The sequence below is a fragment of the Antennarius striatus genome, chromosome 19 (genome assembly GCF_040054535.1).
Source record: "Antennarius striatus isolate MH-2024 chromosome 19, ASM4005453v1, whole genome shotgun sequence".
Lineage (NCBI taxonomy): Eukaryota > Metazoa > Chordata > Actinopteri > Lophiiformes > Antennariidae > Antennarius > Antennarius striatus.
In genome coordinates this window covers 10,621,453-10,645,895 of record NC_090794.1, presented here as the reverse complement: position 1 = coordinate 10,645,895, position 24,443 = coordinate 10,621,453, and the positions used below count along the sequence as shown (strand labels likewise).

Here is a 24,443-nt window from a genome sequence, read left to right as displayed (position 1 = left end):
TACTTTGAAGGGAAAACCTTAATATTTCTAGAGGAGAGTATGTCGGCGGTGTTGTGAGATCTGAGACCTGTTCTCCCGAAGTGATTGACGGTTTCTTCAAATAACAAAGTCTGAGCGATGTCTTCTTCCCTGGGCGATAGATTCAGCATCCCGGTCATAATGTACAGTCGGACACCAGCCGCTTTTTGTATCTCCCAAACAACATTTAAATTGTCAAGATTCCCAAGGTAAGGAATCGTTCATTCATGCTTTTCTGTTTCTTTTGTCCGCTGTTTCCTCGTAAATGCGCGCAATGTTTTGTTTCAAATTTGTAAAACATGACACCGTAAATGTCTAATAATTCTAGTAAACGGAAAAATGTTTTTCCGTTTACGCACATGTTTACGCACGACTGTGTTAAAAAGCAGCAAGTGTCGCAATGTGTCTATTGTCAGGGAAAGATGTTGTTGATACAGAATTCCTCACAGTTACCACCTGCGACTGTTTGAGCATCGATCTCATCCTGTTGTCTTTGTGTGTTTCACGGAGACGTGAAACCATCAAGTGGGTTCTGTGCTGTGAAAGTGCCTTTTTCTATAAGGCTAGAACACTTGGCCACAGTGTGAGTGCGTTTTTGAACAAAGAGACCCCATTAAAACATTGATAGAGCAGAAAAGGATATGATTCCGACTATTTAACGATGCTATGTGATCTCATTTATTTTTATAAGTAAAATGTTACTATTTGAGGCAAGACAGGGACTAATTATTTAAACCAAGGAGACAACAGTCCCCACCTTTTTATTCGGATATCAGTGCCCAAAAGCTTTGGAATAGAACAGGTGATATAAGATCTGACCACTGCTGAGCCCTATTCCTCCTGAAAATCAATAAATGAATCTATCTATCTATCTATCTATCTAGCTGTCTATCATCTGATTAATAAGCAAAGGATTTAACTTGATGCTGCCTCTCACTAATAATAAATTGTAGCAAGTGTAAATGGCTGAATCTGACAGCAGCGTCCCATGGAATTATTTTAACATATGTGGCTGCGAGAGGACAAGGGTGCAGAGAGGAGAGCAGGAAATTCCTGTGGAGGGTTTAAGGTTTGATCAATCCCACAGATAAACAGGTTGACAGATGGGGGACTGACTATCATCAAGGCTACAGACGCAAGAGAACGTTTCAGATTCATTCAAAGTGGATTATGACATCCTGCACCTTCTCCTTTGATGATGATAAAAGGACCAGTCAGTATGGTTTTGAACCCAAGTCACTTCATCCTGTCCTGTTGCTCATCTGTCAGCGCTGAGGCCACAGAGCCAGGTTAACTGAAAAATGTTCGAGGACAAGTTTGCATTTTCTCCTGCGAGAGCTCATGCATCACCCTGATCTGTGATCATCAATAACTACCTGGTGTTACGTTATTATGCATATTACATGCCAGCCACCGCTTCCCCAATGACATTAGCGGAAGATGAAGCTGTTGTTGAAGAGCTGTGGGAGTCGCTAGTTGGAAAAAATGGTTGACAAACAAGACACATTGGTATTCAGCTCCATCTCTCCACACCACGCTTGACGCCTGTCTGATAATACCCGTTCTCCACCTCAGGGTCAGAGGTCCCGGGCTGATTGGCAATGGGCTGACACAGGGAAATAGAGTGTGGTGACTGGAATCTAATGGGGTTGAAGTGCACAGTCATATCAGCGAGGCTGGCATGTTAGCAATGCCACGGCCTCGCTCTTCGTCCGCAGTGTCTGGATGCTTACAGGTTGTTCACTAACTTGTTAGCGCCTTGTTACACACCTGTGGGCTCCCCCACACGACACCACTGCAGCACACTTGCCACCATTTGCTCCACCTTTATCGTGCTGAATATTTTTTCTCACAACAGTGTTTGCTGTACCTCTTTCGCTTTCATCTGTACCATCCAGCCGCCTCTGTCTTACCAACAAGCCCAAATGCACTCAACCAGAGAATTGCACATGATCTCTCTTTTTCTTTCCTGTCCTCTCTCTGTCTCTTTGTTACTCCTTCTCTCACAAGCACATCCACCCACTCACACACACACACACACACACACACACACACACACACACACACACACACACACACACACACACACACACACACACACACACACACACACACACACACACACACACACACACATTTATTCACAGTTGTACGTGCACACAGAACTGTGGTTATTTCTAAGACATTCATCTTAGATGTGTGCTGAAATGGCTTATTCACACTTAAATTTCCATTACTGAATAAGAGCACTCTGCGCCTACAAACCAGCAACAATGTATTTGGAAGTCTGACAACACCAAAGACTTCTTTGAAAAGAAATCTGCTGTCAGCTTGTCGCATTTGAACACACTCTTAGTGTTACAGTGGCAGGAATGGGGAAGCACCTGGGAGAATATTTATTATGGCTCTATGTATGGCAGCTTCTGTATCTAATTCCTTCAACTAGGGGCTCCAAACATGTCCTCCCCCAAAATATCAGTGTCGGTGCCTGTGACCTCCACCATCCACAGAGATGGTTGAAGCGTACACCCATGAAGTGCAAATACCCCAAGAGGCTTGTCCAAACACATAACATCTGTTTTTCCTTCTTTTGTTTTTATTTTAGAAGTTTATCTTTTGTGACAGGTTTGGCTAAAATAGACCATTTCTAAATTTTATTTCATTTCTGGAAATCATCTCCACACCCACTGATTGCAGCGCCCAGTTTGGGAACCCCTGCCTCAGAACATGTTTAACAAAGTGAGCTCATTATCATCATCGCTTTGTTTACACTGGTCTGTTGGCAAAACCATAGTGGAAGAAAAAAAACCAAAATGGGAGTATTTGTCTGAGGCTCCACCATCTGCTGCTGTGAAAAACTCTATGTCTTTGTGGAAAAGCACCATCCTGTTTGTTGATGTTGATGCGCTATCTCTGAGCTGCAAGATTCCCCATCAAATCAAATCTCTGCTTCAGAAGCAGTGGAAATAGCTTTTTCTCTTGAAAACTGTCTCACACGATTATGTTAATTACAGCTGCACTTCAGTATAAATGCAGTTGGTGATTTATTGATGTTAAAATGCTTTTGCAGCTTCTTTAAGTGTCTGCCTTTTTCTGAAATTTTTAAAACCTTGGGACACAAGTCTGGGTTTTCTATAAAAATTCTCATCGTCACCAATGTAGGAACCAATACATTGATGTATTTCATGTCCACAAGATCTTCGTTGATTATTTATCAAAGCCACCTACAAAATCTCAACATGTGTTCACCCTTGTAGTGGTCAAAGGTGATATTTTAAGGGCAGTTTATCTTTAACAGATGAAAGAAACCATCCTGCCTCTGAAATCAGAAGTGCAATGCGGCAGCAGCATCCTAAGCGGACAGAAACCTCAGCACCTGCTCATCTCTAGTTTTTATGAGAATTTGTAAGTACTGACTCGAGTGTGTGAACCCCCTGGAGCTGTACGTGGACCGCACTCATGTGGAACAACAATGTCAGCACATTTAGGCGTAGAAGGTCCAACGGGGAGGAACCACGAAAACTTTGTTGGCTGTCCGGTGGCTACTGAGGCTCAGGAAGCCTCAGAGCGTGATGCTTCTATTTTATTAATGGGGCAGAAACATGAAAAGTACAGCAAACAAAAAGCTACGTTGAGGAAAAAAAAAGAGATTTAGAAACTGTAAGTAAGTAACTGCATAAAATGTGAGAGAGAATGGAAGATTCAAGCGGTAATGGCACTGCTGAAGGAATCATAAGTCAATAGTGTATTTCGATAAAATCTTATAATATGAAGTATAAAATGTTTTAATACTACAAAAAAGAGCGGAGATCATTTCTATTTTCACTACCTCTCTTGAATCTGTTGTGGGAGGCATAGTGGATGTCTGTTCTTTTTATGAGAATGTAATACATAGAGTGTAAATAAAGATACCAATTTTTTTTGCTGAATACAAATCTCTTATAATGTGAGTTTCCTGATCGAGATTAACCAAGGATCAAGAAATTCGGTGTCTCATCTATGAGAAAATCAATATACAGCTATTAAACTGTACACCAACAACCTATTTTCCATATCCCATCACCCCAGTACTATTTTATGCAATCTATAATCTTGTTGTCTTCAATTTAAAATACCTCTAAGCAGTTAGAAATATTTCAAAAATCCAGGCATACACGATTGGGGTCAGGATCCCATGAAATAAACTGCTTTCTCTTTTCTATATTAAACGGAGATTAATCAAACAAAGGTTAAGGATGAAAACAGGGAGGCAGAGAACTATTTAGTTGTTAGGGGATGGTACATTTTTTTGGGTGAGTTAGGCTTCTCTCTATGGAAGCAACACCTGGAGTAAGTATTAGTATTCTGCTGTACAGCTGGGTTTAACATTAGGCATAAAATTACTCGCTGCTGGTGAGTAAATTCTGAAGACTATGAGCCTGTATTTGTATGGCTGTGAAAGGCTGGTATACATTTATATGAATCCAATGCAAGATGTGAAATTTCAAAAGCTTTACTGCCATTACATGACAATAAATAAGTTATAGAATGCCTGAAAATGTAAATCGATAGTTTACAAATATTGCAAACCAGCCTTTTAACTAACTCTTCATCGTGAATCATAATGAATTTTTGATTGATATGATTTTCCTCCTTGATTTCAACCTGTTGAATTTCGTCTTATTTAAGGAATAGTCTGGAAATAATTTTTTTAACCAGTGTAAATCTAATTCAGATTAAGTGTCAGCCCTAAATTTACACATTGAAGATTACAGCTCGCTGTGCAACAACTCAACTATTGCATATGAGGAAGAACGGCTGATAAGACAGAAGACATGGATAAGAAATATAGACATTACATGTTAACAGATATCGGTGTGTGTGTGTGTGTGTGTGTGTGTGTGTGTGTGTGTGTGTGTGTGCGTGTGTGTGTGTGTGTGTGTGTGTGTGTGTGTGTGTGTTAGTGTGCCTGTGTGCATGTTTTTTTTTACCTTCTGCATCAAAGCATGTGGAACAGAACTGAACAATCTGCATGGCGAAGCTGCTGACAAACAGGATGATGTAAAGGTTGTTGCTGCTTAGGGAACAGCTGAACTTGGATCTGACACGATCTGATCTGAAGTGTTTGGTAAACTGTTACCTGCTGGTAGATTACAGATAACATTCTCTTTCCAGATTTCATACTGAATCTTCTCCTTTCTTCTGTTACTGTTTGTTTTCTTCCTGTAGATCTCCTTGAGCCAAATGTGAATGCCATCCAAACGACTGAGGAGCACATCTCGTCTTATTTCATCAGTTTTCAATTTCCTTATTAAAGCAAACATCACTGAAAAGCTTCACACTCACCTGTTGATCACTTGCTATGGAGAATCTCAGTGAGCTCCAAAACCCACTTTTGGACAAAAACAGCAAGCACATGGTGAACGGTTATGGGGGTGACTTCCCAAATAACCAGTACCAAGAAAACATTATTAATTACTTTGCTGGAGGAGGTGTTGGAGGTGAGGGGAGAGGAGGAGGAGGTAAGGTGAGTCATGTGGTGAGTGGAGGTTGCTACAATACCAATGGCAAGGTGAAATCTCAGCAGCTTTTGGATGCAACCTCATTGCATCTGGCAGTCGAAGCCTTCTACAGGCCCAACTTCATCCTGTACAAGGAGGAAAACGGCAGCATTAAGGCTAAGGAATACAAAAGCGAGTGCTGTGAGACCACCTTCACAGAAAAGAAAGCAAAAGAGGCATCCAACACGACAGGGACGGACACCCCCAGCATCGAGGATCCCCAGGTGAAGCTGCTGGAAGACGGTGAACACATCAAGATCCAGACTGTCTCCTATGAGGTTGAGGAGGAAGAGTACGTGGAGTATGAGGTAAGAAAGAATGAGACAAGCTTGATTTTGACCAAACAATTTTGTTTTTCACAAAAAATACCCAATTCTCCACTACAAGAGTTTTGTGTTTGTATACAAAAGATACAAAAGAGTGAATGAAGCTTCAAAGATGCTTGGTACAGACAAGAATAGACAGATGCACATTTAGTAAAGAGATTGTTGGGCTAGTGAGGTAAAATTTAGGGTTTTTTCTGAGGGAGAAACTGGAATGTAATGAAAGCCAGTGCCTGGATACCTGTGGTGTGCTTGTGTGGAATAGAGTGAGTGTGCTGTATCCCTGTGGTGTTTGGACACATGTATCATCACATGCTGGGCTTGTTGCTGGGATCACACTGGTATTTTACTAACCACAAATCCCATTTGATCCACTGACCTTGGCCTCAATTCCCACTTCTAAAATTCATCATTAGATAATAATAAATCACCCATGCCTGCCTCACCCTGGGATATTAGGTGCTACAGTACTACAGCATTAGCTACAGCTTTTTCGCGCTCAACTGGCATAGTCCAAAGCACTCCGAAGGATTTAGGGGATTGTACAGGCGGAACAGGGTGTTGAGTTTGACCAGTGTCCTTTAAGAGCTAATGAACTGACTTCCACATGCCCCTGAGTCTACTAGAATTAACCTGTATTGCTGTGATAAACATGCAGTTGCCGAAATGCAACGTGACGGGTGTACACATGACTCGGGCTCACTCAGCTGAGAGGCAGTGTATCTCACTCTATGAATAAAAAAAACTAACAAAAGGAAAATGGTTATTCAAGCTGAAGAAAAGCAAAAGGACATGGTTCAGTGACTTCAGTCAAAAACAGAGATAAGAAAAAGTTGAAGTGTAGATGCCAAGAGCATATTTCCCTTTCTGTGTGCTACTTCCTCATTTGGAAACTAAGGTGTATGTCCACAAAAAGAGAGCAGACGACACAAAGTTATGCATCAACTGGAGGCTCCTGTTGCTCAAATGTTAAGTGAACACATTCTTGTAATGTTCATATTTTCCTGAATGAAAAAACAAATTAAAAAGCAACATCAGGCCCGGCAGCAGTTTAGAGATAATAAGGGGGGGGGGATGCAGTACATATTACGTAATGACCAGGCAGTAGACCAACAGCTGATCTTAACCAACCATTTTAATTTATTTTAATTTATTTCTAACTTACTCTCTAAAGTATACTGTAATTTTAGGCAAAGTGTGGAAATTTTTGTCTTTCTTTACTCATAATTCAATTATCTAAAGCAAACTTCTGCAGTTTTGTTGAAAAAAAAAAAAGTACAATACTATTGTGTTGGGATTCTTGACCACATGAATCAGTCAGCAGCCTTTATTGAATTCTCTACTATTTTCGTAAGTCTTAGTGGGATACTTACCTTATTTCTTTGCACTCAAGTGCCGTCAACTGTGGACAGAATGCCTCTTGGGCTGTCACCATGCATAAAAAAAATAAATGAATAAATAAACCTGATGGATACACACCATCACCATCTTGTTGATGTCTGCCAAACAGAATGAGTCATTAGTGTCTGCTTAAGAGATGCTATTACAGCTGCATAAAATAATACAGAAACATTGAAATGGTTTTATGTTTTATGTTTTCTTTGTATTTAAATATTTTATTTAACTATTAAGATACATCACAGCATCACCGTATTAGTAGACGTGTAGAATTTTAGATATATGAGCTCTAATTATTCAAATGCTAAAAGTTTAAACTCCTAAACGTAGATCCTGTGTCAGTTCTGTTGAACTATCAATTTTTAAAAAAAAATCTTTCTGAGGGTTGTAGGATGAGAATGAGGTAGTTGGGCCTTCTCTGAGGAGGTTTGGAACGAGTGTGTCACAAAAGAATGGAACATGAAAGCTTTATATCAAGGCAATTTTCTGGTAAGATCGAAACTTTTTGATTCTTTCAAGTCACACAGCTTCAATGTAGCTGGATAGAAAATTTAGGAAGCTCATCTTTGGATAAAAAAACTTTGCTTTTACTATAATACAGTATTCCAGCTGGAATTTTATTTAAGTAGCACATTTATTTATACGTGAACTTCCTGTGCTTTCACTTCAATGTCAACATACAGTATATACAAAGTGTACAAAACATGACTTACAATAAGAAGGCAAAGCATTTACAACATGAATGCGACTAAACATAAAAGACTGATCGAGAGATCAACCAGGGAGAGTAGAGAGAACATTTCAGGGCCAACTTTAATGGTGGTGTATCACTAAAAGAACTGGAGGATCGCATCTTTACACTTGTTGCTATCATTTTGTCCTTCGGCAGTTTGCAACATTTAAAGCCAAATGAACAATTCATGAAATTGCCATGACATAGCAGAGTCTCTCAAGTATGTGTTTAAGTTGTTATGTAGATTTTTTGTAAAATGTTTGTTGTGACATACTCACCAAATGTAATGATTTGTTTTGCCAATTTTCACACCTTCATCTGAAACCTTGACATGGGCACAGTGTTCTACCCCACACTGTGGGCTCCAGGATTTATGTTATGTTACTGCAGTTGCATGTCATGTCTATTTAAGAGAACACATGCTGAATAAAAACCATGCTGATCTCTTTTCTTTGTGTCCCGTATGGTGAGGTACTATCCTTACATTTGACATTTCTGCAGAAATATTCCTATTTTTTGAGTTCAATTTTTGAGTTCATTTAAGAAAACACAGAAAGAGAATTCCTTCAATCTCACTCTTTATCTTTTAGGAAACAAATAATTGGAAGTCACTAGGTCACAAAGTCAGTGTCTTTAAATTGCAAGCTACCAAATGCATTTTTGATCATAATCACCTCCAGAAAAAAAAAAAGGAGTGAAAAGTGAAAGCATCAGAAACGGGGGGGGGGGGCTTTACCAAAGAATTTTTTGAAGAAAATGAAAAAACATTTTTCACACAGAAAGGAATGAATATAACATTTTAAAGTTTATACAACCTGTGTTGCTGAGTTCATGCTGCTCCACAAAAAGATGTGATTCACAGAGGAGTAAATTCTACAAACATGACCAACAGTCTGATTTAACTGTGTAAACTTGTGCTGATAACGGTCCTGCTCATTGTTTGTTTAGTAAATCTGTGTTTTGGCGGGACCAGGCCTGAAGGGCACTCTGTCACTCTTCTACTCTTGATTCTTTTTCACTGACAGATGTTGACCATTTCAACGCTCAGCAAGAAAAGAATTTTGTTTCTAAAACAGTGTTTTTGAAGAAACTCATCTTGTTTTGTTTGATGTCTAATCCATAATCATCACAATCCTGTGATAAAGACATTCTAAATCCATATTGCACGTATTATATGAACATTTTTTATCAGCTCTTTTTAACTAAATGAGATGAAAATGGGAACACTGCCTGACAGCTGAGTAATTTATGCGGTTTGTTTTAGATTGAAAAACTTTTCTTACATTGTAAAATGTCACTCAGAGATTGCCTTAACTGCATGAGACTTTTTCTTCCACTTTGTAGAGGTACAGATTGTTATTCATGACTACTACATCTCGTTGGGTGTTAGAACCAGGGGAACAGTGTAAAATAATATGCTTTAAATCCTCCCCAATTCATAAAAGGTCATTAACTCCAGGCGGCACAGGGTGTGCTCATGTTATTTTCCCATTAACTTATAGATATTGGTGTTTTTAGAACTCATTGCAGAAAATTAAAATGGAGAAATTACTGCAGTAAAATAAAGAGTTCTGTTCCCCCGATTCTGAGCGCTAATTATCCAGTTTTCAAAGGCTGTGGTAAAAAGAAGATTACAGACTGCTGCTGAAGAGGATCAGCAAATGGAAGAGACATTCCATCAATATGAATAGATATAAATTACATTACCCAAGTTACACATGGAAGGCTGTTTACACTTCAGTTCAACATTAGCTATGGACAACAAGCATTACTTTTTCTTATTATATCACAGTACTTTTAAAGCACATGTGATTTAAGGTTGTATCTTTTAAAATAACAACCCATCCTTCACTGTCTCCCTTTATATTATGTTGTATTTGTAAGCAGAACATCTAATAAATAAGTAATAAGGGATTCAAGATAATAAAGTTGTCCTCTTAAATTGCCCCTTACAAAACGCGCTGAAATCCTCTCAATGTTAAGAGTTTTCATAAATATACACAGAAAGCAGCAGAGATCTGCCAAATGGACCCCCGTCTGTCTTCACCTCCCTGCTGTTCTGACTGCTCACTGACAGCTGAGATCATGTCCATGCTCAGCAAGCTGCAATTGAAAGTCTCCCTATTTTGGCTCTCCGTCCACACCCCAAAAGCCACGGGGCAGAGATGCGGCGATACTGTACGCCTTCTCACATTCCTGCCAATCATTCAATTGTGAATACCAAAGCTAATGCTGCAAACTTGTTTTTATTATTAAGCTGTCTGTAGATTTCTCAAGCATGAAACGCTGATTTGATAGAAACTGTCAGTGCTGCAGAGTCCAAATAACAGGAAGCGTTTATGAGCCATGCATTAATTACTGATTTATTTAAAACTCAGTTGTCTGACAACAGAATCAGAAAAATGTCAACAGCAGCAACTAAATTATTTTCATTGCTTCTCACAATAAGTCATGAAGAGAAAGGGGTGATGAGGTTTTCTTAGTGAAAACAATGATGAACGAGTGATTTTCTGTTTGGTTTGTCACTTCTGGCAGATAATTTTATAGCCTAGATGATATTAGTGCCGCAGTATAATTAGCAATATCTGCTTGACATGGATTTTTTTAGACACAATGAGGCGGTCCTCTATGAAATAAGAAAGCAAACTGTGTTTCTGTCTCAAATCCTGTTACCTGAGTCTGTATTCCATTATCTCTTTTGCAATATTCATACATCCAACAGAAGAATATACTAAATTTCCATGGACACACCTCATCCCTGTGAATAGTGGTGTATAATAATGACTTTTAACCTAACAAGTCACCAGGAAATAATTTACTTTAACTTAAAACTTTTTCCTTAATCGTTGACTAATGAACTTGCACCAGCTTTACCTGCATAGTTCTAGTTGATTTGGCAGCACCTGTAAATTGTAGCAGTGATGCTAAGGAGTGTCTGGACTACAAAAAGCTTGAAGACTTTTCATGTCTCATCCATCAGTTCTGATGAGAGACGTCCAGGTGACTTAATCCAACGCATCTACGGTAACCTTAATGACAGAGCATCTTCACAGATATTTTTCTGTCCCATAGTTCAATTAGAAATCTGCAACAATCTTTATGGGCGGCAGTGGTGTAGTGGGTAGTGCTGTCGCCTCAGAGCAAGATGGTTCCGGGTTTTGAGTTCTGTTATGTTCTGGCGGAGTTTGTATATTCTGCCCGTTCTCCGGCTTTCTCCCAGAACTGTATTTGGTTCCAAATACAGTAGTCTAAATTGTGAGTAAGTGGTCATCTTTCGTGTTATTCTGTGATGCCCTGCCAACGTGTACGGACAATGCGTATGAAAAAAGAAATAAATGAATGATTTTTAAGCTTCCACTGTTGAAAGTGCATCAATAGACAGTATGCAATGTATTCAATGTGTGTAAATTATTGTAACCACAACACACAGTGGTGTTTTTTGGAAGAGTGTTTAGCAAATCCGTGTTTAGAAAAACTGGTTGATTGTTTTTCCTGGAGTGGGACTGAGTCACTGCTTCAAGCAAAATAGTTCAACTATGTCAGGGTGAGTGATGGCAAAATACAGAAAGATGGACAGGCGGACAGGTGTGATGTCCTTGGGTATTTTGAGTGTTAAATTGTATTGTTGTACTAAAGAGAGAGCTGAGCCAATGGTCCAAGCTGTAGACCTACCAGTCAAACAAAAAAATGTTCTCTTACTCTCATACTTCCTGTAGTATACTCATCAGTGGTATGGTTTTTTTTTATAGTAGCATATTACTGCTCTGACCTATTAAATAAGTAAATGATGTGTGGAAATGCAGTGAATGGTTGTAGCCGAGTTAAAACAGTCAAAGGGCAAATATTTATTAATGTAATATCATTGTCACTTAATTCTTTTCAATAGTTTCAATCAGCATTTAGGCCTAGACAATGTGTTAAATATGTGTATTCCATTTTGTGGCAGTGTGAGGGCATCATCGTTTCTTACATAATTGAAACCAAGGCATGACATATCCCACTATGGTGTCGCCATGGTGACACTGCTTTACTTGTAATTTGATCCAGAATCCACTTCCACCTTTGTATCGCTATAAAAATCGAATCCATTCTTCCCAATGTTTTCTTTTACTGACAATAAAATAAATGAAGGGATCACATTATCTCCTCCAGCTGTTGTTGCCGATGGTAATAAACGAAAGTCAAACATTAGATCATATATGGGTTTGTGTCTTCAGCTGGGGAGGGGGGGCTTATATTCAAGAAAACGCTCTGCAGGCAGCATGACCCTATGTGTGTGTCTTTGATCCTACAGCCATGCGTTCAGTCCTTGAAAATTTCCATGCATTTGCACCAGCATAAAGAGCCCTTGTGCTAGAATAACAGCCGTAATTTCTATTTGTCTCCCATCTGGTTCACCATCTCCAATGCATGAAATTAGCATTCAGCAGTGCATTTGATATTCAGATAATAATTTGAGCATGTGGTAGTCCTGTCTCTATGCAACATTTCAATAAAAATGGTGTCCTCTCAGCTTATCTGATTTAATTCTTTTTTTCCTTTTTTTTTAGCACATGTATGTGAGTAAAATTGTGGTGTGGGTGTGAAATCAATATAGAGATTAGTGTTAAAATTAGTACTTTTAGCTCTCCTCTGCAACATTTTAAATTTGTCCAGGTTTGACAGGAGGAGGTTAACCATTCCCAGTAAATGTGACGGTGCATGAGTGCTTTTGTCTTCATTAAATGTAAAATGTAGTCATGCAGCAGTTCAGGGCTCACATTTTTCGCCTATCCTGAAGGGTCCGGAACCCAAAGTGTGCCTCTGTCATATATTCTGGTGAAATCTTTCAGATTTTTTAATTTAGCAGTAAATGACAAACCAGCCTCTTGGGTAATTTCATGTCAGTTTGGTGGATTTTATTCTCCCATGGTTTGCTATGGGTATCATGAGACGCATTATGGTTTGAGAAAGTTTGAGTTTGTAACATTGTAGAATACAACTTGATTCCTGAAAAACTGCAAATGTTTCAATGAGCAATTAGTCATTGTTTTCAGATCTCACAAACAACCAAATAAAATCGAGATATAGATTATCAAGAACAAATACAGTACATACTGTGTTTTGAAGCAATTAAGAGATTTGCTATCTTTGGAATCCCAATGGTCGCCCTTATCCTTTGTCTGAACAATAAACAAACATGTCACATACTCATTGAAGCATTGTTTTTATCCAAACTTATCTTTTCAAGGATTTTTATACTCACAGTGAGAATAACATCCTCTGAATTCAAAAGCGTACATTTTCAGCCCACCAATGCAGAGACCTTGGTTTTACCATTGAATACAGTTGGCAGTTTTCCCAGGAGGAAAACTATCAAGAGATTTGTGTCACAGCTACAATGATTGGTGCATGGTGATTAGTTGTCTAAACTTCCCCTGATTCTGCAGCATCATTTCCCAGACTGAGAAGAAGTTAACTATAGTGGTGTAGAACAAAATCTGAGTAGCATGAACTTACAGCCTCAGTTGGCCTTTCCTTTTTAAAAACAATGGCTGTCACACATTATGAATAACAAAATGTACAAATAAACAAATGCTTGTATGATTTTGCATCTCGTGAAAGGAAATAATTACTTTATGATGTAATCCATACCTGGGCTTTCACTGGGAGCTAGTATGACGAAGCCACTGCTGCTCTTTGTAAAAACCGGGGTCCGGGGGCCCTCCCCCAGAAATTTTTTTAGAAAATGGGATTGTTTTCCTGCATTCCTGGTGCATTCTGAGGGCAAAATCTTCTGTTCAGTTTACCTACAAAAGTACACTAGAGTCAACAGTTCAAGCTGAACTATCTTTATTTCTATCCTACTTCATGCAGGTATAAATGTGAGATTCAACAAGTAAAAACTTTCATTCACTATGTGAAGATACAGTCATACAAAATATTACTCAGTGTTTACTTGTAAGTTTTACATGGACTAAAAGACATTTTAGCTTTGACCATAGCTGCCATAGTTTAGGTTTTTTTTTTAAATTCGATAACATGATTTTTCATTTAAATTTAAAAAGGCATGAAAAATAGCGAGGGAGGTGAATACACATTTACAGGGATCGCTGGTTATTCCTGCCGGTCATAGGGATCAAAAGTCTAAGACTACAAACAAGTATTGATAATATCTTTCATTTACCTTCTGATCGGTCTGACACCACTCCTACCCCCTCTCAGCATTCACCATTTGTTGTTCAATTAGAATTTTAACACAAACTCTACCGTAAAACACTGTATTCTTATTTGCTTTCAATCTATTGCCTTGTCATACTCCAATTTGCGGGTTTAGCTTGTAAAATAGAATCTTTTTGTTTTTCATTGGACAAGAGGAGGTCATGACTCGAGTACATATTTAATGATCGGGACAGAAATAGCGGCGCTAGCGAGAGAAAAAAAAGGTTGTTATCGCTCTGGGATTTTCATGAGTCCAAAAAAGTTGTAAGTTTCAGCCTTTTTTTCCTAAAAATAAGATTGCCACTGTGGCTACACAAGCTTAAAACCTTGTAGCCAATCTGGAATTTACACGCCTATGGCGATGTGGCGAATGGCTAGCGCAAGCCCAGCATACTAGAATGTCATTCAGAATAAACAAGTCAAGTAGAGATAATACTGAATCTATAACACTACAATAATCTAATCTGGGATCTGGACCCACTCAAAAATGTCTCACAGCTTCTCTCATGTTGCTGTCCAAAACTCTCTACAAAGTCTCTGCAAATTCAGATGTTTCTCTAAAACAGACCCAAACTAAAATTAAACCAACCATATAATACAATGCCACGGTGCACTGGGGTCACGCCCGGAGATTGCCCCGCCTCACGCCGTAAGCCAGCTGGGATAGGCTGCAGCTCCCCTTGACCCGCTGCGGCGGATACAGCAGAAGACAGTAAATGAATGAATATAATACGATGTTATAAAAAGGTAAAAAGAAACTAAAAACATCTTCATCCAGATCCAAAATGCAATTTCCAACCCTCCCACCTACTTCCATCCTGCCAAGAGGCAAATAGATTAGACAAGTCTGGCCAGCTTGTTAATACTCTGATGCTTTACCAATGCAAAAGGGGTTGTTGTCACAGCTGTACAACCACCAGAACAGACTATTATGCTGTGTTGAGTCAACATAACTGTGATTTGCTACAAATATCCAAATAAACCAGAATAGCATTGTTTTAGAGCTTCCATTGTTTTCTTGAGATTGTCCACAAGGGTTCAAGAAAAACCTTGATTCAATGTAAATAGAAGTTGGCGGTCAAAGGTCACGGTGACCTTATGTTAGCATATTATACATATAGTCACCTCACATACGTATAGTCACCTTACACCTTACATTTATCCGGTTTTCATGTGCACCTGAGTATCTGTGGAATGTCATCAGAGAATTCTATCACACTTTGCACAAAAACCTCCAAAGGCTTAGAGGGATTCCGGTTCCTAAGAACCTACTAAACGTTTCATTTTTCAGACTCCATCATTTTTATGCAAATTGAGACACATAAATATCCAGTGGTATGATTTATGATATTTTAAATCATAAAGGTCAAAATCCAAAGTCATTCTGATGTCATAATGTTTTGCACAATCACTTCTCTGGCCATCAATCAAAACCACTCAGGAGCACAAAAGAACATTGGGAGCATATTTCACTGATAACTTCCATTTCGCTGAGTGCTGCAATGACTACTGTCTTATGGTGTTCCTTCATTATCTAAACTTCATCTAGTGTTTGTTTCTGATCAGAAGTGGATGTAAACTGGAATTCTAGTTTTATTTTGTTGCCTTGTCTTCAACCTCTGATTCTATTGTCGTATTTATGTTTACTTGAATAACTTGCTGTGTGTGTGTGTGTGTGTGTGTGTTTGTGTGTGTGTGTGTGTGTGTGTGTGTGTGTGTGTGTGTGTGTGTGTGTGTGTGTGTGTGTGTGTGTGTGTGTGTGTGTGTGTGTATGTGTGTGTTTGTATGCATGCCTGTGTGCTTGTGCGTGCTGTATGTCAATGTTTTAAAAGTAATTCAGTAATCCCTCCAAACTTTGCTTTTCCTATACTTGACTGGTTAGAAAATCTGGCATTTTATTTCTTCTCCCTTCATCATTGTGAGAATAACATAAATACAAATGTGTCAGAGGTTTTACTAAATGAGTCAAATCAGTCATGCTTGGAGCAGGATGATAAAACAACAACATATATTGCACAGTGTGCAGCTCCAAGGCAGTAATCTGGCCAACTCCACCAGAGAATCTCAGTTTTTGCCAGTGCTTTTTTAGAGGCCCGAGGTACTTGGCATCCTCTGTGCACTTCCTCTTATTTGGCAGGGGAAGGAGAGCCCTCATGCATATCCTGTCCGTGTACCTTTCTTCTTGGAAGTGGTGGACCTTATCTGCCAAGTCTTTTATGGCAGAATTGCATGTATTGATACAGAAGAATCCGAGCCCAAGGCACACCTCACCGAACACAAACAGAGGGACGCCTATGTAGGTTAAGCACAAATACATCTTCATTCTGGTACCAGGTTGAATTGTGGCAAAAAGGGGGCGGAAAGAGGGCAGCAGTGGCTCAGCGGTAGAGCGGGTGCCCCATGATCAGAGATCGGCGTTTTGATTCCCGCTCCCACCCAACCATCTTTGGAGTGTGAGCTGACTGTGGGAGGTGTATATCTAACAAGTCTCTGTATAAGGATGTGAGTGTAAACATAATTTCCCCTTGGGGGATCGATAAAGTAAGTTTAAGTTTTGAAAAAGGTGCAGTCACACTGCACTGTTATGGCCATTTCTCGACTTTGAGACTGACAACCCCCGTAGATGTCAGTCTTTCTTTTTTGGTCTCATTTTGACTTGATCATTTACAACCCAACCACTTCATATATAGATTTCGGTACTGTGTATAACCAGGAAGATATCAGGATATAAATTAATTCTCGGTTTTTAATAAAATTCCTGAAAAAGCAGCAAAGCAGCAAAGTGATTTCTCTGCCAAATTGCACTGGTGTTTCTTTAATCCTTGCATGAAAAAGTGAAAAGTGAGACAGATTTGTTTTTTGAGTCATATCAGCCATTCAGGGATGATTCAGTGTTACAAATCTGAGCAATGTTTTTGGGAACAGTCATGTAACAGGTGTCGGGCAGTCTGTTGGCGTCAGATGGATTTAGATTATTTTCCTCAGAAACAAACTAAATGGCGATATTAAGCTTTATTGTGATTAATATACAATATAGCCTTTAGGTGTTTTTTATTTATTTAATTTTAAAAAAAAATTGTATACTTTACTAATCCCCAAAGGGAAATTAAGAATACACTCTATAGTTTTGAACAAACACGTGCATATGTTAGTGTGTACAGGCCCCTGTAACACACACAAAAACACACAAGGGGGCCTCTAGGCATGTAGGGAGAGTTAGAGTCGGGCAGGTCTTACATGGTTCGCCCCAAATGAGCAACTTGTAAAGGGGGACAGCGGCTTGCTCAAGGGCGCCTTAGCAGTGCTCGGGAGGTGAGCTGACACCTCCCACTGTCAGCTCACACTCCAGGTGTTTTTGGGCGGCTAGGCTGGAGTAGAGTGTGGTTATAATAACCACCATTCTTATATCCCCTCAATGGCACTCCATTAGTCTGGTAGGTCACATTTTTAGTGGGTAAGAATTTGTAATGCAGCCTTGTCAAATCTCATTTTAAAAACCTATAGGCACAAGCTAATCGATTGCCTGCTGAATAATAGATGTTAGCTACATCACTCCAATGCAGCTGCAGTCTGAGACAGAGCGGAACCTTAGGGAGGTCTTGCTGCTCCGTGCATGAAGTATAATGTATTTATTGTGTAATGAATAATGGCAGTTCAGGAGATAATGTCTTACTTAATTGTCCTGCTTGTGCTAATTAAAATATAAATTGACACATTCAAGCTCATTTTCCACAGCAAAATCTGTTTAAACCTTATTGATACTTTGGTTGTGTAGTTTTGCTAGTTAGTCATCCAGTAAAAGAAACACATGCAGTGAATGCCAGAGGACTAATGTGCATGACAGAAACATAACACGACTTACAGACACAATAAATGGTCACAGGCTGTCCTAATGATGTTGGAGGACTTCACTGATGTAGCACATTGCGCTGCCTCTTGGCTACTCTTCTGATTGACAGGTCTAATGGCTGGATAAGTAAAAACAAGCATCCATAAGCAAACAAATGTTTTATAGCATTTATTTGTTCACTTGTGATAGTTTGGAAATCAAGTCTTGGGGGAATTCGCAGATTTCAAAGGTGACTGCGAATCACAAAAGACAATCAGATTTAAAAGAGTTATAATCCTGATGGAAAAAATGTACAGTGTGTGCAAATATTTTAGTGATTAATCTACACAAAGCAGTGACCCTGAACTTTTAGCAGAGATTAAGAATTTGAGAAATAATGGAAGACAGAGCAGGGTGCTAATTTTTCAATTTTTTTATGTCGTGAGGCGGAAATTAGATTAATTACCCTAAATTGTTTATAGACATTTAAGGAATTGATACATATTTGAGTGGGTTTTTTTTTTACAGTTCTTCAGCTGGAGATAATTAAAATCCTGATTGTAAATGGAATTTCATATTTATGCACATCACATTGTTGTATGTCATATGTTTTATTCATTAATATTTTATTGTTTCATGTTGTGCAGAATATGAATGACTTGATTTGCAAGTAAATCACCACAGAAATAGTTGTTTTCTATTAGTTTTATTCTTTGTTATTTTTGGAAATAACTCATATAATGCTATATAAAGCTGTGGATAGGTTTAATCTATACATTTACATCGCCTTTGTGGTAAGTGAGGAACAGTAGTATCTAAAGCGACACATCTTCACATTATGAAGTTTATACTTCAAGGGAACCAAAACGCATTGCTCCTTAACATATGTTTGTTATTCATACCAGAGGAGTAGCGCTTTGTTTGTACTGCAGTGGATGTCAGTGCTGATTGGTCCTGCAGGCCTGCGGAGGTCATGCACAGTTGGAACGGTACACGGAGTCATTAGCCTTAGTTCACGTGCACGTGAGGAGCTTCCATAACAGGCAATCACTATTTCAGAGGCTTCAACTATTATGACCGCACAGAACCCATGTCAATGATATGATGTATTTAAGCATTTAACATTAATCCATGTAGATCCCTGGGCTCTAAGTAATTTATAGATGTTCATTCACACTAAATAATCATTTACTCTTGATTAAAAAAATATTATAATAACATAATGTAATGTTGGCTGTGGGGAGAGCTTCTCACCAGATTAGGCTTTTGGGCTGTTGGTCTGCTTCTCAAACCTTTGGGATACTTATTGTTTGAGCAGCCCACCGTTATATTTATTTTTCTGAGAGCTCATCCTCATAGCTGACTAAAACCATGGAGGTACAACCTGGAACAGAAGGAATGAAACACACTAAATACTCTGACTACAAGGAAAACGAGACACAGGTTACTGGCTAGTAGTAAGTGTTAATTCAACATTTAACAGACCTGACATTTTGTACACTGGACCTCTTAGTGACATCCAGCAAATAAATTCAAAGTTCAAGGTCTAGATAAATGGGCAACACTCTCTGTAATCTCTTGGTCAAGTGTTAGTGCAGCAGACTGATGGTTTTAGATATACTGTGAAAAAAAATCTTTTTAAAAAACTGTAGTTTTTGATATGTGGAAAGAGGACTTCACAAATGTATGCAAACAGCTATGAAGTCAATATTTAAATAAAGCCCCTTAGGCAGCTCTCTGTTACTGTAGAGTGTCTGTCATTGTAGTTCTTCCATTTGCTTAATGCAGATTGATATTGTGCTTCTTCACTGCTGTGTCTATATCTCTGTAGGCACTCAGTTGCTCCAGGCAATATGAGTCATTTGATATCCAATATTCATTTGATATTTACGTAATAATTTCTATTTTATAAGTATACTTGAGGATTTATAATATTTTGTGTGATACATATATTCTTTTTTCAGTTTTTTCTGTCTGATCTTTGAGTTAATATATTAATAATTAATGTTAGACCTTTCAAATAACCTACAGTGTATTTCTAGGCTGTCAAGCTTTTATAAGCAACACTCAACATGTGGGAAGTTAGGCTGGACTCAGAACCAGCACGGTACATCACAGTAAACCCACTGTGGCCACCAATCACTTTCTCTAATTGTATGAAATATAAAGGAGGAAATTTAGTTTCATAAGATAATAATTTATTGATGTCTGATTTAATCACCATTGTCTCCGCTGCATAACACAGTCTTTGTTTTGAATTTCAGCCTGTTTATTGAGCATGATGCAAATGCTAAGCATAACTTGTAGTGTTGTAGCCTCATTACACCATCCTAATTTGCACACCTGTCAACAAAGAGGCCACTGGGGTAATGAAAAGAAAAAAAACAACAACAACAAATATATTGCTCATTAATTCCCAGCAGGTACCGTAGTACATCCTCACAGCGAATGTAAGAGATGTTTGAGAGGACTGCACTATGACAAGACTCTTATCATTGAGATCACACACTGGCTGAGCATCCCTCTGAGGTTCCTGAGTGTGGTGGACCTCATACGGCTGCTGACCCCAGACGCTTTGTAAAACACTGGGCCTCATTAACTGTGCCGTAAAACTTGTTTTTGTTTTTCTCCCTGTAGCATAATAATGCTTAATTAAAATCCCCTAGGACTACAACGTAGTCAAGTGTTTCTCAACCTTATTTCAGTTACAACATCTTTAAAGCCTATGAAAAAAGTCAACCCAGTCTGAGATGCATTGAAAACATACACTCTGGCATCTCTCTAACAGACAACTCACACACATTACAAAGTGTGTTTAAGTTGAATGTTGACTCTGCAGGTGTCTGAAAGTGTCTTGTAAGTGAACAAAAGTTGTAACGGGCAGACGTTCTAGGTCCAACACTGGCCAGTTGTTTGTTGAGTCATTTGCTGATGTTAGGATTTGAGAATAACTTGAGACAAGCATGATCTGAATCTTCTTTTTAAATTGTATTTTAATTCAGTGTGATATCTTTTATGTGATATCTTGTTTTGTTTTGTTTATTCATAGGATGTGATAAAGCATGGATACAGACTATTGTACTGGTGCTGTATTAGAATGCAAGGTGCAACTCTAGGCTGTCTGGGATGTATAACCTGCAGATGACTCCTAAGCAAAGAGAATGTTTGAAGAAATATAATTAAATTTGAGGAGACTATTAAGAGGGATCTGATCCTAATGAATTCCGTCTGTTCCCTTCAAATTATTTTTTTCCTCAGGGAAGCAAGATACTGCTGCAAAAGCAATCATAAGATGACATCATACATTGGTTTTGTGGATTCACATGATGCTTTTTACATTATGGTTTTGAAGAATTTAGGAAATTTAATATTGTGTATTGCATTGTCATATTTTATCTTATTTTAGCTGCTGAACTTAGCACTTCAAAGTTTAAAAAGTAGTTATAAAGTAACTAAATAGTAAGAGTACAATAGTACAACATTCATGTAAGTGTGATTGTGCTATTGTACTACTGTGTATTTTTAGAACTTGTCACAGGCTTCATTTCTAGTCCAGATGTCCAGAATAAGAGTAGCCTCAACAGCTACCCCAACTTCCTCCTTTGAAGTATTGCTGGTGTTGCAACATACTTGGACATATGTTTTTATAGCTGAAATTAACATCTAGTTATTACAGAGAAAAAAGTAGTGGAAAAAAAGTACCTCTGAGTTATGTTTCCGACTCCCAGGTATCACACCAGTACCCATATAAATTCAAGAGGGAGCAGTATCCTAATTGCATCTTTAATCACATTTGCTCACTTACTTTACTTGTGCATTCTGCCAAGTAATTTCCCTTTGGATGTGAAGTAGTTTCTTTCTTCATACAGGCCTCTCTGTAGCTGTATTCAGTCAGTCTGTTAATTGATGTAATCACAAATGCTGGCATTTGCTTTATAACATGGTTGAAAAGACAGCTTTATTTTATTTGGGTGCTTTAATTTGATTCAGTGTGATCAATGGTTTTTCATTTGTTGTGTTTTTGTGCGTGTACTTTCCTTTTGTCCGTCTCTTATTCATTCAGGGACAAACCTTCAATGATCTTATTCAAAAAAGCTGTATTTTTTTTTACCAGCATACAACTTTTTGACTTTGTGATTGTCCAATTGTCACGGCATACAGTATACTGTTTAAAAATAATGTATTCACTTTGTCCCTATAGAGGCCTAAGACATTTGAAGTAAGATGATAGCTCTTACAATATTAATCTTCATTCATAAGCATATCAAAGGCTCATAAAGGAAGCTGTGACTGATCCAGACATTTAATTAAGAACAGTAAGCTTTTTTTCCACACATATTTTTTATTGTTTTATTCAAAGGAAATTTATAATGACAGGAGCCAAGAAAAGGCAAGTGTACACAATAAAAATAAAACAAATATTGCTATAGTGCTTTTATGGTATTATAGCCAGGCTTCTGTGTTTGTTTCTTTATTAATCTCTGTTGACTGTCTATATTTATTTATTTTGCTGTCAAATGATCATAGATCACGTCTAAAATGGTTCATTTGAATTTGCAGATATGTAAGCCTCAAATATTAAAAGAAAATTTAAGTTTCTCTATAAGACAAAGTTACATTAACCTTTATCTTTATACACACGTAACAGTTATGATACGAAGTGTTTAACACAACGTGAAAAAATACAATCGAGATAAAAAGATAAAGGCACAAAGACAATGTTCCAGCGGGATCAGAGCACCGGCGGTAAAAATAGTGGACGGCGTCCCATTTCCTGCTTGTTGGGGAGGCAGTTTGGGAATAAATAAATTACAAAAACCCTACTTCTGGTTATGCTGCTATGGCAGAGTGGTGAAACCATCCATTAGCTCTTCATTACCTGTCAGCCTGTTGCCTCATGTTGACAGGATTTACGCCCCACAAGACATATCTGAGAACAGCTAGCAACGCCGGCATGCATAATCATTACAAATATAGTGGTGGTGACAACGCACGCACACGCCTGCTCATTAAAAGTCGGGTAGGACATTGGTAAACACAATTCTGTTTACTTTATATCAAATGCAGCTCAGTGCAGGATGCTATTTGGATTTAAGGCTGACACGGGTTTGTGAAAGAGGAGAAGATAATTGTGCGATGACACTCTCTGGCTGTCCAACTCCAGCCAGCCTCAACCTGAACTCAGGCAAGTGAGTTTCTCCCTCTTCCCTGACGATGAAGAAGAAGAGCTCCTACATGATGTGTGTTTTCGGTCTACAAACAGCCAACAGGCTGAAAAGATATTGTCAGAGTACGCTAAGGCACAGATCAGAGCTGGCTCTGCATGGATTGCCCCTCATTGCTTGCTTCGGGCCATGAAGATGGAACAACATTGTGCACAATGTTGGCTGCGTTATTTGTGTGTGTTATGATGTTTTTTCCCGGCACCATTGCATTATGAATACAATGAAAATGCATTGATCATCCCTCACAGCACACAGCTCTTAACATATTCATAAGCAGAGACTGATAACGCAGAGTGGTGTGGAAAGTGACTCTAATATACTTGTTTCAAACTATTTTTGATTACATTTTTTCTTCCACTACCATTAACGGGAGAGGCCCCCACACCTTTCAACCAGCGGACGACTAATCCCTCTCATCAATCACGTAGCTGCATCTTATTAAAACTAATTGAAAAATGTTTCCTCAAAGCAAATGCATTCCCAGCACTCACCTCATTACACCAATTCAAAATTTAATACAAAGCAAACGCCCATCTACTGCACACTTGCCTGTTGAAACAAAAAAACAAATAAAATACACAGCAAAATTACAGGTTTTTAAAAGTGTCTTAGTTTACACTATTGTATTATATTGTGTTTCGCTGATCTGTGTATTTTTGGTTTCTGTAAAATATAGCACAACGGAAATTTAAGTCATCAAGCTCAAGATGCCCTGGTAGTAAACCATAAAGCTCATTATCCAACCAACATTTGCTTTGTTCTTCCTCTTTTATTCATACTCTCTATCATAATCTCTGTAGTAAAAAAAAAAAAGTGCTGACACTATATCTATTGAAGCATGTCAAACTCATCATACGTTCTGTGCCTGCTGGGATATTAGATTTGCATAAGACATCCAGTAACCAAGTGTAAAGGCAGGCGTCTCTCATCCTGTTCTGACAGATCAGGATAGGCTGCAGCTTTGTGCTCTAAAGCCTGTGTATTACTACCTGTGGATATCAGTCTGTGGTCGAGAGAAAAAACATTTTAATTTTGGTGGCTGAAAGAACAGTTCACCCACGAAAACACATGCAGGGATTAAGATGTTTAAATCCACTGAAAGTACATACAATATAAGGATTATATAGTGGAGCAGATCAGTCAAAATTAAGGGAAGGCTTTTATTTTTTCAGATTA

General features: G+C 38.4%; 1 protein-coding gene across 2 annotated transcripts in view; it reads left to right on the top strand.

The window, feature by feature from the left end:
• The first annotated feature begins 5,359 nt into the window (after positions 1-5,359).
• Positions 5,360-24,443, top strand: part of syndig1l (synapse differentiation inducing 1-like) — a 43,646-nt gene continuing 24,562 nt past the window's right edge. For both annotated transcript variants that reach the window (XM_068342943.1, XM_068342942.1), the window contains exon 1: positions 5,360-5,866. In XM_068342943.1, the coding sequence (XP_068199044.1) occupies positions 5,360-5,866 (507 nt within the window). The remainder of the gene's footprint in view (positions 5,867-24,443) is intronic.